This window comes from Hemiscyllium ocellatum, chromosome 6, assembly GCF_020745735.1.
Source record: "Hemiscyllium ocellatum isolate sHemOce1 chromosome 6, sHemOce1.pat.X.cur, whole genome shotgun sequence".
In the NCBI taxonomy this organism is placed as follows: domain Eukaryota; kingdom Metazoa; phylum Chordata; class Chondrichthyes; order Orectolobiformes; family Hemiscylliidae; genus Hemiscyllium; species Hemiscyllium ocellatum.
In genome coordinates, this window is record NC_083406.1 from 90242461 (window position 1) to 90262179 (window position 19719).

General features: G+C 42.4%; 1 protein-coding gene across 1 annotated transcript in view; it reads left to right on the forward strand.

The window, feature by feature from the left end:
- b3glcta (beta 3-glucosyltransferase a) overlaps positions 1 to 19719 on the forward strand; it is a 177640-nt gene that overhangs the window by 145759 nt on the left and 12162 nt on the right. Inside the window, exon 13 of the mRNA XM_060826775.1 lies at positions 10393 to 10512. Within this exon, the coding sequence (XP_060682758.1) occupies positions 10393 to 10512 (120 nt within the window). The remainder of the gene's footprint in view (positions 1 to 10392; positions 10513 to 19719) is intronic.

The following is a 19719-nucleotide window of genomic DNA, read 5'->3' on the forward strand; positions in this document are numbered from 1 at the left end:
CCAAGAACCTGTCTCTGAACGTGGACAAGATGAAGGGATTATTGTTAACTTCAGGAGGGCACAGAGCAGCACTCTCCACTGGATGTCGGCGCTCCCCCATGGAGATCATGCAGAGCACTACACTTCTTGGTGTACACCTGATGGAGAATCTCAACACCAGCTCCATAACATCTCTATTTACTGGGGTCAAAAATGAGGTCTGCAGATGCTGGAGATCACAGTTGAAAATGTGTTGCTGGTTAAAGTACAGCAGGTCAGGCAGCATCCAAGGAATAGGAAATTCCTTGGATGCTGCCTGACCTGCTGTACTTTAACCAGCAACACATTTTCATCTCTACTTACTGTGCAGCCTGAGGAAAGCCCACCTCCCACCCTCCATCCTCACCACATTCCAAAGAGGGTTCATTGAGAGTACCCTGAACTGCTGCACTACTGCCTGGTTCAGGAATTGCACCATCTCAAATCGTAAGACCCTACAACAGATAGTGAGGACAGCTGAGAAGATCATCGGGGTCTCTCTTCCCTCCATTATAGACATTTACACCATGCTGGACTCGACATGCTAAGAGCATTGTTGAATACCACACACACCTCTCACCCAACTCTTCACCATCCTGCCATCTGGCAGAAGATATTAGAGCATTCGGTCTCTCACAGCCAGACTGTGCAACAGTTTCTTCCCCCAAGTCATCAGGCTCCTTAACAGAGTGTAATCGGACTCTTTCTGATCTGAAATTCTTTTGTATTATTGCACTGTAACTTGAGTGTTTTGCACTTCTTCTGCACTTTATGCTGTGTATGAGCATGTAGTTTGTGCTGTCCATGTAGCACCCTCAGTACTGGAGGAACGCTGTCTCATTTTTACTGTATCAATTGTATATGGTAGAAATGACAAGTAAAAGCGACTCTACTCTAGAAGTCTGACCTATTGTACTTGAATAAAGAACATTATATTGTGAAACTATGTAGCTATCCATTGTGCACGTTTTTGTGGGGAGTCATGGAAGATGGGTGAATGATTGTGGTTGTTGTGGTTTTGAGTATTGTAGTGAGGTGCATCTTTTCTCCACTCTCACTGCTATATAATTTCCAGCAACTGGCAAAGTGAGACCTTTAGATGAGCATCAACTTCCATTTAATGACCTCAGTTGGCCCACAAGTAGACGGTTTGCTTGACACCAGCTCTGCCATTGGTGTAATTGCACTGGGGACTGTAATACAGTGGGGCAGGCAGGAGATGGGCCTTAGCTGGATTTAATATGAGCACCTCCCCTACCAACGTCATTCTAGCTTGAGATCTGTGAAGCCTTTAACTTTCTCCAATTCTGAAACCATTAATTCTCTCTGCACAAATATTGCCCTACCTGGTGAATATTTCCAGTACTTGTCTAATGTTTTTATTTAACCCTTAATTTTCCCTGTTCTAATACAACAGTTTTAAAGTATCAAGTTTGTCTTCATTATATTTGTTCAAACCAGGCAGCATCCTACTGTATCGCAGTGGTGTGTCAATTTCTATCAAAAATGCTGGTGTGATGTTTCCTAAGTTGGTTGGCTCCAGCGCCACCTTAGAATACAATAGAGAGAATTAAAAACAAGAGCAGAAATTAAAGAAACAGAAACAAAAGGAAAAGAAAATGTCCAGATCACTGCCACTGCCAAGAGAATTGAGCCTGGTTCACCAATATCACCTACACTGGACCCACCAATGCTACAGTGCTGCCACCATTGCCCCGAGCCCTGTGCCTTGCCACCGCCTGCGCTGGCCCCATCAATGGCAGAGTTGCTCATCTCCAGCGCCATTGCTCTCTGTTTGGTCTACCTCACCGACACTGCTGCCATCTAGGAATCTAGAGTCCACAATCTTCCTGAATGAATGCACCAGTGTGACCCTTTGAACCAGCATTGACATCAGAGCCGCAATCGATGCCAATGCCACCACCTCGAGTCATGCGTTTGGCCCACCAACACTGAAGTCCCCACACTCTGGTGCCATCTCTCACTGCTGGGTCCAAGCTCACTGCTGTCGTTGATATCAACAATTCCATTGCAGCTGAGGTCCCCAAAAGCAAAAGATAAGAAAGAACTGTAGAGAAAAAAAAGAAGAAAAAAGGATGAAAAAAGCAGTGAATGAGCAGGATCCTGAATGCTGCTACTTTGGGGCCACCATCTTGTCCCTGTGTTAAGGAAGTGATTTTAGACAGACTGCACAACAAAGGTCATTCCTCGGACCTCAGCGGTTTTTAAATATAGATTAATGTCTTTGACACATTACTCTGTGTCGCTTCATCTCAGATTACTAATGTTACAAAGCTAAGTGGAGAGGTAAGCTGTGAAGAGGACACAGGCTACAAAGTGATGAAGATGTGTTAAGTGAGTGAGCAAAACGTTGGAAATGGAGGATAAGTAGGGAAGTATAATAATTCACTTTGGTTATAAGAATAGAAATGCAGAATGTTTTTTAAAAGGATTGAAACTTGTAAGTTTTTAAGTTCAAACTGACTCCTGCACAAGGTACGCAGAATGTAGGTACAGCAACAGTTAGGATTCCTGATGAAGGGTTTCTGCCCGAAACGTCGAATTTCCTGCTCCTTGGATGCTGCCTGACCCGCTGCGCTTTTCCAGCAACACATTTTCAGCTCTGATCTCCAGCATCTGCAGACCTCACTTTCTCCACAGCAAACAATTAGGAAGCCAAATGGCTTATTGGCCTTTATTGCAATGTGATTAAAGTACAAAAACAAAGCCTTTCTTGTTAGAATTGTACAGGATTTTGGTGAGGCTGTATCTGGATGACTGTGTGCTGTTTGGTCTCCACATTTAGGAAAAGGTATGCTGACATTAGAGGAAGTAACACAAAACTTCAATAAAATAGTCACGAGAATGATGGGGTTGTTCAGTGAGGACACACTGAGCAAGGCTGAGTCTTCCAGTCTTCTAAGCTTAAGAGAATAGAGGTGATCTCAATGAAGTCTACAAGGTTCTGAAGAGGCTTGATAGGATAGTTGCTAGTCACAGATTCTAAAACATTGGGGCACAGTCTCAAAATAATGAGCCAGTTATTTAGGACCAAAGTTTAGAGGAATTACTTCATTCAAAAGACTCAGAATCCTTTACCTCTGAAGGTTGCGGAGTTTCTATTATTGAATATATGTAAGGCTGAGAGAGACAGAGGTTTGGTCTCTAAGGGAGTCAAAGGATATAGGGAGGGTAGTTCTGCTGAACCCAAACTTTGGAGTACAGGACAGAATTAAAACAGTTACAGAAACAAATTTGGAAGTAATGTGAACTGAGGCAGAATAACGTGAAGCCTCAAAAGAAAATCAAATGGTTGGTGGAATGGGCAGACAGATACTAGATGAAGTGTGAAGTACTGCATTTTGGTGGCAAGAATGGGGACAGTCAAAATAATGCAAAGGCTGCAAGTCTAAAGGTAGGTAAAGTAAACACACCTGAGGTGTATGTGCACAAATCATTGAAGGGGACCACGCACAGTGAGAGAACAGTTATAAAAAATATTTGGAGTCTTGGGCTGTATAAATAGAGACAATGGGTAAATAGAATCCGGGAAGTTATCATAAACTTGTATAAAACATTAACTTGAACAATTGTGTTCAGTTCTGGGGACCACATTTTTCTTTATTAAGGTGTGAAAAAAGGTGAAAGCATGTTCCAAAATAATTCATGAGAATGGTTTCTAGAATGAGATACTTAGCTGCATAGATTAGAGAAGCTACAACACTAGATCCTACCTGAAATTGCAGAATATTGCCTAGGTATATCCTGTGTACAAAAAATGGACAAATCAAACCTGGTCAATTATGTTTACTCTTGATCATCAGTAAAGTGATGGAAAGGGTCGTGGACAATGTTATAAAGTGGCAACTGAATAGGAACACCCTACTTACTGATGCTTTGGGTTCTGTCAGGGCCACCCAGCTCAAGGCCTCATTTCAATCTTGATCCAAATATGAATGAAAGAACTAAACTCGTGAGGTGAGGTGAAAAAGATTGCCTTTGATATCAAGGTAGCATTTGACAAAGTATGTGGATAAATTGTCCATTGATTGCCGTAATATCTGGCGCAATGGAAGACAGTTGGGTTTGTTGGAGGTCAATTAGTTCTGCTCCAGGACATCTCTGCAGGAGTTCCTCAGGATGTTCGTAGTAATGTCTCAATTCAACCATCTTCAGCTGCTTTCCCTCCATCCGAAGGTCAAAAGAGGGGATATTTGCTGATGATTGCAAAGTTTCAGCACCTTTCGTGACTCCTCAGATATTGAAGCCGTTAGTATTCATATGCAACAAAATCTGAATAATGTCTAGGATGGAACTGATAAACGGCAAGTAACATATATGCTTAACAAGTGCCTGGCAATAATCATCTCCAACAAGAGAGATCTAACTACTGACTTTTGATATTCGATTTGTTTTACCATAGCTTAATCCCCTACTATCAACATTCTGAGAGGTTGCTATTGACCAGAAACTGAACTGGACTAGCCATATACATATTGTGGCTGCAAGAGCAGGCAAGACACTGGGGAGTTCTATGGTAGATAATTCACTTCCTGTCACCCCAAAGCCTATCCATTGTCCATAAGGTACATGAGTAGGATGTTACCATCGGAGCTCTCCTGTTCGACAGCTCCTTTTCCTCTTCCTTTTTTTCTCCTCTTTGTAGCATCTTTTTTCTTCTCCCAATGTTTGACTGCCCTACCTGGAGTCAAGGGAGACGGGTTGTGGATGGAGCCCGGGCAGGAGCAGAATGCACGGGTTGAGTCCCACGGCAGTAGTAGAGCAAGCACGGGCTGGGACCCCCAGCAAAGCAAGTCCTGGATGAAGGCCAGCAAATGGAGGCAACATAGCCTCATATTCGGAGGCCAGAGGGCATGGGCTCGTATTGGAGATGGAATGGAATTGAAGTACTATATAGTCACTTTTTATTGTCATTCTGGACTTTTTAAACTTTGTTCCATGCTAACCTGTATTTTTAATTAATCCATGCCAACACTTAAAATACCTGTACCTAGATAATGTCTACCTAAGATGGCGCTGAGAGGCGACATTACAAACTTTTCACTGCACTCATTCAAGTGCACGTGACAATAAAGGCTACTCGATGTGAGATTCATTTCCACTTGCCCAGATGAGTGCTGCTCCAGCACCACTCAGGACCAAGAACACCATCCAGGACAAACCTTGATTAATCGGCACCTGATATACTCCTTTCACCTCCAAAGCATAGCAGCAGTAGTGTGTATCCATCTGAAAGATACACCGCAGAAAGTCACTAAGGCTTCTTCAACAGTACCTTCCAAACCAACAACTTCAACTGTCAAGAAGGACAGCATTATCACCTGCAAGCCCCCCGGGTTGAAATCCTGGAAGTCTCTTCCTCTCTGCACAGTCGATGCCTGTACCCCCCCGCCCCCCAAGACTGTGGCAGTGTGAGCTGGCAGCTCACCAGCATCTTCTTCAGGGCAGATAGGGAAAGCCTTTAATTGCTGGTCTAGCTAGTAACACCCACAGCCCATGAACAAATATGTTAAGATTTTTTTTAAAATGGACTGCTCTTCAGAGCGGCATTAGAACAGAAGGCTGAAAAGAGTTTTGATGGAGGTATTGAAAACCATGAGGATTTGGAGAGTTTAGATTGGGAGAAACTGATTCCATTTGTGGAAATAATGAGAACAAGATGACCCGGATTAAAGGTGATTAGTAAAGCAAGCATTGTCCCTTTGACACAGCAAGTGGTTATCATCTGAAGTACGCTCCTGACAGTGTGTCAGTGGTAGATTCAATCATGGCCTGCAGAAGAACTTTATCATTTCAGGCTGATTACTTAAGACCTAGTTGAAAAGAAATTCCATCATTCAAACAGCTCTATTCCAAAGAGCTGTTCATACTCACTGTTGAGCACATTGAACAGAGAAAAGGACAGTACAGAAACAGGTGCTTCAGCCCACCAAGTCTGTGCACCCCACACCTTCCTAAACTAAAAAACTAAAAACCTTTTGCCTCTCCACAGTCTTTATTGTGAAGATTGATCATTTCATACTCATGGATATTTTGTACTATGATCACTGCATTACTGCTTCAAAATAGAAACCATTCTATAACTCGTGCATTAAATCCAACTAGGCAGAGAAAAATCTGATGAATTAACTTTGCTTTCTCTCCACAGGTGTTGCCAAGTTTCACCAGCAATTTCTGTTTTTCTTTCAGGTTTCCGGCATTCACAATTTTTTGTTTTATTACATCAGGGAGAAAACAAAACAGCCTTGGGAAGTGAAATCCTAACTCATTTTGCCCTTTGGTACTCAGTTAAATGCTGGATTTAACATCTGAGACTTTGTGGAATTTTGCAAAAGACTGTTGATGAGTAGGCCCTATTAACTGGTTTGAATTTGAATGAATGCATATCATTCCCATAATACTTTTTTCTCAATAAGAGCAAAGTTTCTAAAAAAAACTGAAGTCGCAGAAGATGAAGTTGGGTCTTCGTAGTTCAACTTCAAACAAAATAACGGTAACAGTTCCAGTGTTACCGTTCCACAGTATCATCAGGATTTCACATTAATCATATTTTCACCTTGGACTTTAAATGTTTCTTTTTATGTTTTGCTCTCATCTCTCCAGCTTCTTGTCCTTTCAGATATCATATTAATCAGTTGGCAATTCCTTTCTGTTCAACTGTTATGTTTTGCTTTTGCTTTTGCCTAGTTCATTGTTCACTTAAATCTCAGGATTTTGCTTCAATTTAGTTTTGAAAATTCATTGTTTTTCTGTATCCTGCTGACAGTGCTGAATTTTTTCGTAATCAGGTAAGTCATTCTCAGCGTGAAGTATGGACGTGCTGTTTCATTGAATAGCAAACAAAGCTGGAATACACCATATTGAGGAGTTCATTGTAAGATGAAGAAGAAATATTCCCACTTCACAGCCCATAATACCACACTTTGTCTGTCACTTAAGGCAAATTAATTTAGTAAATGATTGTTTTTGACTTGTCTATATTAGCGGTTTCTTCCACAGAAGTTATTACTAAGCTATCTGTTTCTAGTGCATGTTTAGTATTGTAACTAAGCAACCTTTTGATTAACAAAGACACTAAGGCCTATATTTTTTACTCCTGATGCCATTGCACAAAATCAAGAAATCTGCCCACTTACTGAGCCTGCCTTAGAAAGTGCCTCAAAGCTCAGGTCATTCCTCTGCGAGTGTGGGTTTAGGATAGACTCAGGCGAGTCACTCCAGGCACAGATCAATGTGGCCACAGAGCTGCTAAGTACAGAGGTGGATTAATTCTCTTGGATTCAGGAGGCAGTGGCCAAATGTTATCATTGCCACATTATTAATCTAAAGACCCAGATACTGTTCTAGTGACCTGGGTTCGAATACCATAATGGCAGATGATGGAATTTAGAGTCTAATGAGAACCATTGTCAGCAAAATCTATCTGGTTCACAAATGTCCTTTAAGGAAGGAAATTTGCCTTCCTTACCCGGTCTGGCCAACATGTGACTCCAAATCCATAGCACAATGTAGCTGACTGTGGGCAATTAAGAATGGGGAATAAATCTTGGAGTAGCAAGTGTACCCACATTACATGAAGGAGTTTAAAAAAACAAGTTGTTTTGCAAAATATTAGGCCTCTAATCCTCACCTGTTCATGACTTCACCCCTCCCCAAACCCTTGGTCCCTTATAATCACCTATGTCAATTTCTTGCCAATCTATCCTTCAATGTATTAACCTTTTCCCTTACGTCCAAGCCATTTCATGTGGACAAATATCAGGAATTATACTGAGATGAAATAAAGTAAAGTCCATCCATAGTTGACCTTGAGAATGTGTTGGTGACTGCCTCTCAAACTGCTGTAGTCCCTTTATGTCAGTTAGACCCAAAACTCTGTTAGGGAGGGAGTTCCAGGATTTTGACTCAGTGACACAGGAGGGATGATGATATATTTCCAAGTCAAGATGGTGAGTGGCTTGGAGGGAAACTTGCAGGTGAGGATGTTTCCATGTATCTGTTGCCTTTATCGTTCTAGGTGTAGTGATCATGGGTTTGGAAGCTGTTGCCTGTTTAAATGCCCTCAAGTACTTAATCCCTTATAACAACAAATATTCATTTTCAAAGTCCCACATCAATGTCACCAAATTCATTAATAACCCACTTTGTGATATCAATTAAACTGTGAACCTATAAGCTCCTTCCCTCACTGTGATAAAGTAAGATTGTGGAAGCATTCAAATAGTAATAATGCTATCGCATAGTGTTATATCAACTGGTTGGACTAAAGGGTTTGTTTCCATGCTGTATGACTCTAAAAAGAAAAAAAAAACAGCTATTAAAATGAGAAGCATAAGTTCTTTTGTTTTCAGCTCACAGGCTCAGGCAGACTTAAAAGAAAATGTTAAGTAACAGCCTGGTAATTCCACAGACCTGCTAGACCCAAAGAAATATGAACGATGTTTATGTAGGTTATTCTCAAAATTTAATCCATTGAAGCTAGCATTATTCCAGTGAAAGTGCACTGTGCTACCCCAAAGGCTAATGGTCTTGCCTAAAATTTGCTGCCGGATTTGAAATGGGTATTTCAGATGTGTGTTCTCATCATCGCTCCGTATAACCGAAGCGTCAATCTTCACCATATTCCAGTCCATAAAGCTAAATGACTGACTCTTGTATATGTGCTCTAATTTTTGTAAACTTTGCAAGAGGGCAACTTTATTCCTCCATTTTATAACTATTTAATTAAGGTACTTTTCAAAGGTGCAACACATTATCCTAGAAAGATCTGTCCCTGTACCTTGCCAGTAGTTATTGTGATCACTGACGTCAAACTCCTGATGATGGGTCAAGCATTGAAGATTTAAGAAACTTTTGTGCCATTAAATGCTATCACTGGGAGGAATTGGACAAGGATTGAAGTTTCCTCTGTGCTGTTATTTCATCAACACTAATAAGACAAAATCATAGGCTATTAGCTTCTAACAGTGCATCAGGATGATATCAGTTTGGTAATATCACCCTGTGAGTAGCAGCGTGACTGGATGAATTGAGCTGCTGTCAGTCAGTTAATAGATTGCAGCCAGGTTTGATGAGCAATTAGAAGAAGCAGGCAGGAGGAAAAGGCAGAAGCCCAATTGAAGACGTAATATTTAGAGGGACACTGGAAGCACACATAATAGTAGAACTGCATTTGCTCAGCACAGCTTCAGAAGCTGGAGGGGAAAATGGATACAAGGAGGGGAGGCAGACATGTGATCTACAGTAAGGCACCTTTTTCCATTCTTTCATTGGGGGAGGATGTCATGGAGGAGGCTAGCATTTAAATGCTGATATAAAAGCAAAATATTGCGAATGCTGGAAATTTGAAATAAAAATGGAAACCACTGGAAAAACTCTTAAGTCTGGCAGCTGATCTGAAGAAAGATTATATGGGAGTTGAACATTAATTCTGTTTTTCTGCTAACTGACGCTGCTGGACCTATTGAGTTTCTCTAGCACTGTTTATATTTGCTACTTCCCTAACAGCCCCTGACAATGTGATAGTAATCTGCCTGTTGAACTGCAGCAGTCCTTGTGGTGTAGATCACAACCCAACCTCAACATCGCTGACAGGTTATTGATATTGCATCTGTTGACGACCCCTTCTGTCCCTTTGCTGATGATCAAGGACAGGCTGATGGGGCGGTAATTGGCCGGGCTGGATTTATCCCACATTTTGTGGTTAGGACACACCTGTGCTGTTCTCCACATTGTCAGGTAGTTACTGTTGTTGTAACTGTATTGGAACAACTTGGCTAGAGAAGCAATTAGTGTTGAAAGTATTACATTTCTGTTTTCACTCTATGTACACTTTCTCCCTGGTCTTTGAAGGAGGTTTCTTGTAAACGAATACAGATGGTGTTTTCATGCTGCTTGCTTCTGAAAATCCCTCCTGTGTTACAAAATTTCCATTAACCATTACTTCTTGAGTATTTTACATGTATAACAGTTATACTTATTTATTTTTATTCTCTTTATTTTTACAATAATTCCCTGAAGATCTGGAGAAATCTCCACCAAACGTGTGTTTAAAAAGTGGGAAATAATTAACACGTTCAAACTCCAGGGGAATAATGTTAACATTTTGCTGTCATTATTACTGCAAAGTCCAGCCTGTCATGTTGATAATGAATGCATGTACATTTCCCAAATGTAGTACACATAGGAGATGCTTTTTCCTCGATCTTCATGCTTCATGATACTTTGCTAACCAAGATAACAATAAATAATGTGTAATCTTTGTATGTACAGTGACTTACTGATTTTGTGATTTTATATGCTTTATTAGCATGTTCCACACTTACAAATGGTCAACTGTATTTTTTGATATAGTATCCCAAGACTCCAAAGATTATTGAGCTGCTACAGTCCGAAAGAGCCAATTTTCCTTGGAGAACGTTATGGCTACGGACTCGGCACTGGTGGATACAGTTACATTACAGGAGGCGGAGGGTAAGCTTTTAAGCCAGACGTGTGAAGACAGATCAAAAATAAAACAAAGAAAAACCCCTAGGTGGACAAAGGCAACATTAAAGTTACATTGACAGGGATGGATAGCTGCAGGGTTGGATTACGGGCTGGGTTGGATAGCTGGTGGGGATGGATATCTGGCGGGGTTGGATAGCTGGCAAGGGTTGGATAGCTGGCAGGAGTTGGATAGCTGGCGGGAGTTGGATAGCTGGCAGGGTTGGATAGCTGGCTGGTTGGATAGCTGGTGGGAGTTGGATAGCTGGCTGGGTTGGATAGCTGGCGGGGTTGGATAGCTGGCGGGGGTTGGATAGCTGGCAGGGGTTAGATAGCTGGCAGGGGTTGGATAGCTGGCAGGGGTTGGATAGCTGGCAGGGGTTGGATAGTTGGCGGGGTTGGATAGCTGGCAGCGGTTGGATAGCTGACAGGGGTTGGATAGCTGACAGGGGTTGGATAGCTGACAGGGTTGGTTAGCTGGCAGGGGTTGGATGGCTGCAGGGTTGGATAGCTGGCGGGGGTTGGATAGCTGCAGGGTTGGGTAGCTGATGGGGTTGGATAGCTGGCGGGGTTGGATAGCTGGCAGGGTTGGATAGCTGCAGGGTTGAATAGCTGACGGGGTTGGATAGCTGGCGGGGTTGGATAGCTGGCGGGGGTTGGATAGCTGCAGGGTTGGATAGCTGGCAGGGGTTGGATAGCTGGCAGGGGTTGGATAGCTGATGGGGTTGGATAGCTGGTGGGGGTTGGATTGCTGGCAGGGGTTGGATAGCTGCAGGGTTGAATAGCTGACGGGGTTGGATAGCTGGTGGAGTTGGACAGCTGATGGGGTTGGATAGCTGGCGGGGGTTGGATAGCTGCAGGGTTGGATAGCTGGCAGGGGTTGGATAGCTGGTGGGGGTTGGATAGCTGGCAGGGGTTGGATAGCTGCAGGATTGGGTAGCAGATGGGGTTGGATAGCTGGCGGGGTTGGATAGCTGGCGGGGTTGGATAGCTGCAGGGTTGAATAGCTGACGGGGTTGGATAGCTGGCGGGGTTGGATAGCTGACGGGGTTGGATAGCTGGCGGGGGTTGGATAGCTGGCAGGGGTTGGATAGCTGATGGGGTTGGATAGCTGGTGGGGGTTGGATTGCTGGCAGGGGTTGGATAGCTGCAGGGTTGAATAGCTGACGGGGTTGGATAGCTGGTGGAGTTGGATAGCTGATGGGGTTGGATAGCTGGCGGGGGTTGGATAGCTGGCGGGGGTTGGATAGCTGGCGGGGGTTGGATAGCTGATGGGGTTGGATAGCTGGCGGGGGTTGGATAGCTGATGGGGTTGGATAGCTGGCGGGGGTTGGATTGCTTAACTACATTTTAAGTGACAATAGCAAGGTTAGTGGCTGGTGTCCACTTAGCCATCACGAATGAACCAAAAACAATTTCCTACTCCCAGGGCTACTGTCTTAATTAAAGTAATCTTTGTGCCATGCACTTGCAAAAAACAACTTTCCAAATATATATAACAAATATTTTCCTTGTGTAAGATAATGAAACGAAGCAGGTTTATCTCACAAACATTTTTTCACAATGACGTAGCCCTCATTTTAAAATATTACCTGACCACCTGAATTCCTACAGTAGCTGGGAGGAAACTTGCGCACATTTACAACCAGAATGGGACACCCACCATATTTGACAAGGAAATACAAGAGGCATCAAACCGTACCAGAGGCACGCTTCTGACCTCACATGGACACAAATATATTAACACCGACTTGAGATTTTCAGGTAACAGCAATCCCCATTTTACCCACTTCCCCCCAACAAAAAGGTAAGTTACTTAGCTCTGTGTATTGGAGCTGGAGTGTTCCTCTCATTCCTCTCCCGTGGCAACCAAACTCAACCATGGCAGGTTGAGAATTTGAATTAGGATTTAAAGAATCTAGAGATAAAGAGATATTATAAGTGAAAGTAACCAACGAGAGGGCATAATTTGAAGGTGAGAGGAGAAAGATGTGAAAAAGACCTGCCAGGCAACTTATTCACACAGAGGGTGGTTTATCTGTGGAATGAACTGCCAGAGGAAGTGGTAGATATCAGATACAGTTATAACATTTAAAAGACATTTCGACAGGTACATGAATAGGAAAGGTTTAGAGAGATATAGGCCAAATGCACGCAAATGAGACTAGTTTAGTTTGGGAAACCTGGTCATCCTGGACTGTGCAACTGTAAGAAAATCTACCATCCTTCTGGATGGAGCTACTGTCTAACTCAAGTCTACACCAATATGTTTGACTCTTAACTGGCCTTTGAAGGAGTCTTCACAACATTCGTTTTTATCATAAGAACATAGAAGTACAAACAATGTTAGACCATTTTATCTGCTAATGCTTTCAATAAGATTATGGTTCACCTTGAACGTCAACTCAGTCTTTCCATCCTATCCCCATAAACCTGGATTCCTTGGGTCACTGTCTTGGATATATAGGTGATCATTCATGACACTCTGTGGTTGAAATTCAAAGGGTTCAGAAAAAATTTACAAGGTTATTGCCAGGGTTAGAGGGTTTGAGCTATCGGGAGAGGCTGAATAGGTTGGGGCTGTTTTCCTTGGATCGTCAGAAGCTGAGGGGTGACCTTGTAGAGATTTTTAAAATCATGAGGGACATGGATAGGATAAATAGACAAAGTCTTTTCCATGGGGTGGGGGAGTCCAGAACGAGAGGGCACAGGTTTAGGGTGAGAGGGGAAAATTTTATAAGGGATCTAAGAGGTAACTTGTTCACGCAGAGGGTGGTGTGTATTTGGAATGAGCTGCCAGAGGAAGTGGTGGAGGCTGGTACAATTATAACATTTAAAAGGCATCTGTTTAGGTATATGAATAGGAAGGCTTTAGAGGGATATGGGCCAAGTGCTGGCAAATGGGACTGGATTAGGTTTGGATATCTGGTTGGTGTGGGCGAGTTGGACAGAAGTGTCTGTTTCCGTGATGTACATCTCTGTGACTGTGACATTCACAATGCTCTGAGTGAAGAGGTTTCTCCTCATTTAAGTCCTAAATGATTAGCTCCTTACTTTAAGGTTGCGTCAAACCGTCTTGAGGTTAACTGGGAATTGTGCAATAAATTGCCAGTTTTGCTACTCGATCGATCAAGAAACAAATAATTCAGAACAATTCCCCTTATTAATATTGCTCTTTTCCTCTGATAGCTCCTCCCCCACAGACACCCTAATCCCATGATCTCTCACCTTGAGATTCCCCAGCTCCAGATTCTCATTTCCAGGTTCCCAAGCACCCAACCTCCTAGATGCAGATTCCAGAGACTGCTGTTACTCTATACCTTCCTGCTAGAAGTCAAGGCTGATGAAAACTCATTATTTATTTCTAGGCCACTACTAACTCTATTTTAATACCATTTACCTGCTTAGCTCCTCCAACAGCACTACATCTATGCAAATAAGGCCCAGGACCTATTATACAAGACTACTTATGGTCGACCATTCATTTATATAACAAACCAATGGAGTGAAAGGCAGAGCATGAATATGAAGTTGGCTGAGTGTTGGAACAAACAGAGAATGAAGAATGATTGATTGATTGATTGTTTTTCAGACTGGAAGTGCAGTGGAGTTCCCCAGATATCATATTGAAAACACTGCTTTTTAAAATTCATTTGATTGAAATAGAATTGGGTGTGAAGGGCACAAATTTTCAGGTAGCACAAAAATGAAGACATATTGTGAGATTGATAATGATAGACTTCAAAAGGACACCGGCTGATGGAATGGAGGCCACGTGGCAGATGAAATCAAAAAGAACGTGTGCCCAATGAACATAGTCCGCCAATTTCTCAGCAACAAACTCAAACAAGCAGACAAAACACGTCCAGAAACTCTAGCCATTCTCCCCTACATCAAAGACATCTCAGCAATGACTGCCAGACTACTCAGACCCCTTGACATCATCATGGCCCACAAACCTGCCAACACACTAAAACAACAGCTAGTGAACTTGAAAAACCCTATACAACACCAAGCAAAACTAATGTCATTTACAAAATACTGTGCAAGGACTGTAACAAACACTGTATTGGACAAACAGACAGAAAACTAGCCACCAGGATACATGAACATCAACTAGCCACAAAACAACATGACCCTTTCACTAATATCCTTACATATGGATGAGGAAGGACACCACTTCGACTAGACAATGCATCCATCCTAGGACAAGCTAAACAGAGACATGCATGAGAATTCCTAGAAGCATGGCATTCCAACTAGAACTCTATCAACAAACACATCTCCCACCCCCGAGAAAAAGAACAGGAAATGACAGAACCACAGGAAATGACATCACCAACCCAAAGAAACGCAAACATATAAATAGAAAATAGGAGTCAGCAGCAATGTTTTGCCTGGGGACCAACTGAAGATGTTACCCAGTAGGGTGACAAAACATCTGGAAATGAACCTTCCAGCCCAGCAAGTAAACCTAATCCAGAACCTTGACCTGAGCTACAAATCTTCTCAAAACTTGCTAAGATGAAATCGAAGGCAAATAAGTCTGAAATGATCATTTTTTAAAAGAAAATAAATGATGCAATTCTAAAAGGAATTCAGAAGCAGAGAGGGTGATATATTTGCAAAAGTCATTGAAGGTGACATAGCAAGTCGAGAAATCAGTCAATGATGCATATTATACCCTGAGGTTAATAGGTGGGGGCATTGAGTATAAAAGCAAGAAAGGTGTAACGAGCCTTTTGTGAAACACTGATTTGGCCTCTGCTAAAGTATTTTATCCAATTCTGAGCACCTTACTCTAGCAAAAATGTGGAGGCATCAGAGAAGGATTTGTGAGAATGGTTCCTGAGAGTTGAAGCCTTGGTCATTGGGGATAGATTGATTAGTCTGAACCTGTTCTTCTTCGAAAAGATAAATATTGAAATGAGATGTAATAGAGGTGTTCAAGATCATAAAGGGCCCAGACAAAATAGGTGGGAGAAACTGTTGATGGAAAGCTTAAGCACAAGGGAACAGAGACTTGAATAGCAAAAGAGCAAAGCTGATATGAGAAAAAAACACCTACATCCGGTGTATGGTTAGGATTTAAATGGCTGCCTGAGAGTATGGTGGAGGAAATTAAAATCATGGCTTTTGAAAGAATTGGATAATTGTCTGAAGAGAAAAAAATTCCAGGTGTGCTGGGAAATGGCAGGAGAGTCACAGTAACTGTGTTGTTCTTTCAGACAGCTAACATAGACATAACAGTCTAAATGACCTCATTCTGCACTGTAAATATCCTGTGGCTCTAAGCTGTTGTTGAATCAAATTCCACTAGTTTTGACATGGAAATATTTTCTTATTCAATTGTTTCATAATCTGCCTCTTTCAATTAGGTTACTTTCAGTCGAATAGCCTTACTTCTGAAATTTGCCAGTTTCTTTTACTTTGTGCCCATTTTTATGCACTTTGTGCTAATAATGAAATTCAATTCCTTTGGAACCATTACATTCTTCAAATTATATTTGCAAAGCTTGCGAGCATTATGTACTGAAGCTTACTGCCAAATCAGAGCACCCTAAAATATCCATATATGCCAACCTCGGAAATAACAAAAGCTAATCCAGATGCAGTAAGTTGAGAAGCAACAACAGGACTGACATGACCACAAGTACTTACAAAGGCACACACTATGGGCAGCAACCAGTGCTGGAGCTGCTCTTGGCAGAAGGTGATGCCACGGAAGTATGCGACCTTCCCAAGTGGACTCTGGGGCTAGGCCCTGAGGAGCTTATGCTTGAAACGTCAACTCTCCTGCTCCTCAGATCCTGCCTGACCTGTTGTGCTTTTCCAGTGCCACACTTTTTGATTGTGATCTCTGGCATCTGCAGTCTTCACTTTCTCCTGAAGCAGAGAGCCCTCCAAACTGTAGGTGTAGACTTGCCAACTTTTTCAGATTTTCCACCAATCAGGCCTCTGCTGGTTGGGGTAAATTCTTTTCCCGGATTGCCTGCAGCTTTTGTTGAGAATGGCAAGCAGGGAGGGCCTCTCAGCCTCTCTGGAAAGTGTCCCTTGCCTCTGAAGCAGGGAGGCTATCTCTATTCTGCCTGCAGGGACTTCAAGGGCAACTCAAAAATACCAGCCGCAAGTACCAGAGGGTTGAATCTACTTACAGACAGTACCCACACCTACCAGCTGGGGAAGTGAGGACTGAGCCTTCTCGGCTCCACCAGCTCTGAAAGCTATGGGCGGATTTTACTGAAATCAGGCTGTTTGTTATCTGAGATCGTCACTTCTACATCCATAACTAATGATGCCCTCCCTCCAAATATCCCTGCCAAGTCTAACAGAGTGACCAGTCTGTTATCAAATTTGGAGAAGTGAGGGCCCAATGGTACTATTGGTGAATTATTAATCCAGAGACCCAGGTAACGTTCTGAAGATCTGGGTTCAAATCCTGCCATGGCAGATGGTGGAACTTGAATTCAATAAAAATCTGAAATTAAGAGTCTAATGATGACCACAAATCCATTGTGATTGTTGGGAAAACCCATCTGGTTCATTAATGTCTTGTAGGGAGAGAAACTGCCTGCATGTGACTCCAGATCCACAGCAATGTGGCTGACTGTTAACTGCCCTCTGGGCAATTAGGGACTGGCAATAAATGTGGCCTAGATAGTGATGTCTTCATCCCACGAATGAATAAAAAAAGAATTATTTAAATATGAGAGACAAGCTGCTCTGGACTGTGTGAAATTCACCTATTCCTTAAAAGATGAGCACACACCTTGAAGTTTGCACTTTTAATATTATAGTATTCCCACAATGTGGAAACATGCCATTTGGCCCAACAAGTCCACACTAGCCTTCCAAAGACCATCCCACCCAGATCCATTCCCCAACTTTTTCCCTGTAACCCTGCATTTCCCATGTCTAATGCTCCTAACCTACACATTCCTGAACACTATGGGTGATTTAGCATTGTCAGTCAATAAATCACACATCTTTGGACTGTGGGAGGAAGTCCACTCAGATTTGGGCCGAACATAAGAACTCCACACAGTCATCTGAGGCTGGAATTGAACCTGGGTCCCTGGTGCTGTGAGGCATCACTGCTAACTGCTGAGACACAGTGCCATCCCAACTGGAGCTGGATTTCATTTTCAAATGTATGCATGTCATTCAAGGGGCAGACATTACGATGTTGTTCACAATCTCTACCCCTGCAGTACCAGAAGGAATGTAATGATCTCACCAGGGCTGTCATGGTAAGATTCATCTCCAAAGCCCTTGATCTTGACCATTTACTTAAGCTTCAATCCTTCCCTCCCATACTTCCCATTCTTTTATCATAGTCATCACAGTTATCACCTACTTGTACTCAGAATTGCAGTAGCTTCTATTTTCCTGGTAACCACCTTTCCCTCAGCTATAGTTTCACTCTTTTTCCCAGTGTGAATACTAAGGCACACTGCTTTTTAGATTGTCAGCATTTTTGATCAACACGCATATTCTTCGATCAAGAGTAACAACAAATAAATAACTGACATTAATCAATAACCACAACTGGGACCAGTCTATCATTAGCTGGAAGAAGATTTATCGGACTTTTGAGGCTGGAGTGAAGCAACGGGAAGTGATGCGTGGAACCAAAGGGGAGGTCCCATATAATTGAACATTGGAATAGAGGTCACCTGAATTGGAAATCTCAGAAAAATGCATGCATTTCATTGTGAAGAAAAACCTTTAATCAACTGAAGTGCTACCTTCAAGCTTTCAGTGAGCTTTGTTTTTTTTAAATAATTTCTTTAATAGTTCACTCTGAACCTGAAGCTCAATGCTGGTTATGTAAGTGTCCATGTAATTAATGTCTGCACTCCTTCATGTGCTTCCCACTGGGTAACAGCGTGAAACTTACTGGGCTTTCAAATATGTGATTACAGCATGACTTCAATTCCAATCAGTTTTCATTTGAACAGATGTAGTTTGGAAACAGACCTCAACAAACAGACCAAGGACAGCAATTCTTCATTTCTCTACTTTCACAAAGCAGGAAGAATTTCACACAGCTGACAAGGCTTTGGTAATGGCAGGCTGAATTTTAACACACAGGAGTGTGACCCAATAGGGATTAGAACTGGGGAAAATGCCAGAAAACCGGTGCAATCGCTGAATTCTGCATTTAACTGCACATTTTAGGCTGTGTTCAAGTTGTGAGTTTCAATCTTTAGTCAGTCATACCAGTGATATGAACATGGCTGTTGTATTTTAAATATGGACCCATTGTTTTCTGACCTTCGTGAAATTCACATGCGAAAGCAAGGCAAGAACACAGTGCCAATTAAAGGGGTTAAAGACATGATCATGAAATATGCTGCTCTCTTCTGAAACTTCATGTCTGTAGCTTAGCAGGCTCCACCTCTTGAATGGTCATCTGATGTTAACAGACATTTGCAGCCTCCAGGGACAAAACCTGCTGCCAAATGGAGCCAAGCTTTACCTAAGGTTGTCAGAATTATCACTTACCCAGCTCATTCCAGGGCCCTGCTGGACACAATTGCAGGTTCCCGTAGTCAGTACATGACAGATGTAGAGGAAAGGAAAGATATATCTTCTTCCAGCTAATGATAGACTGGTCCCAGTTGTGGTTATTGATTAATGTCAGTTATTTATTTGTTGTTACTCTTGATGGAAGAATATGTGTATTGATTAAAAATGCTGACAATCTAAAAAGCAGTGTGCCTTAGTATTCACGCTGGGAAAAAGAGTGAAACTATAGCTGAGGGAAAGGTGGTTACCAGGAAAATATAAAGCTACTGCAATTCTGAGTACAAGTAGGTGATAACTAGTGAAATGTCCTGTGATGACTATGATAAAAGAATGGGAAGTATGGGAGGGAAGGATTGAAGCTTAAGTAAATGGTCAAGATCAAGGGCTTTGGAGATGAATCTTACCATGACAGCCCTGGTGAGATCATTACATTTCTTCTGGTACTGTAGCCAGGGGTAGAGATTGTGAACAACATCATAATGTCTGCTCCTTGAATGACATGCATACATTTGAAAACGAAATCCAGCTCCAGTTGGGATGGCACTGTGTCTCAGCAGTTAGCAGTGATGCCTCACAGCACCAGGGACCCAGGTTCAATTCCAGCCTCAGGTGACTGTGTGGAGTTCTTATGTTCGGCCCAAATCTGAGTGGACTTCCTCCCGC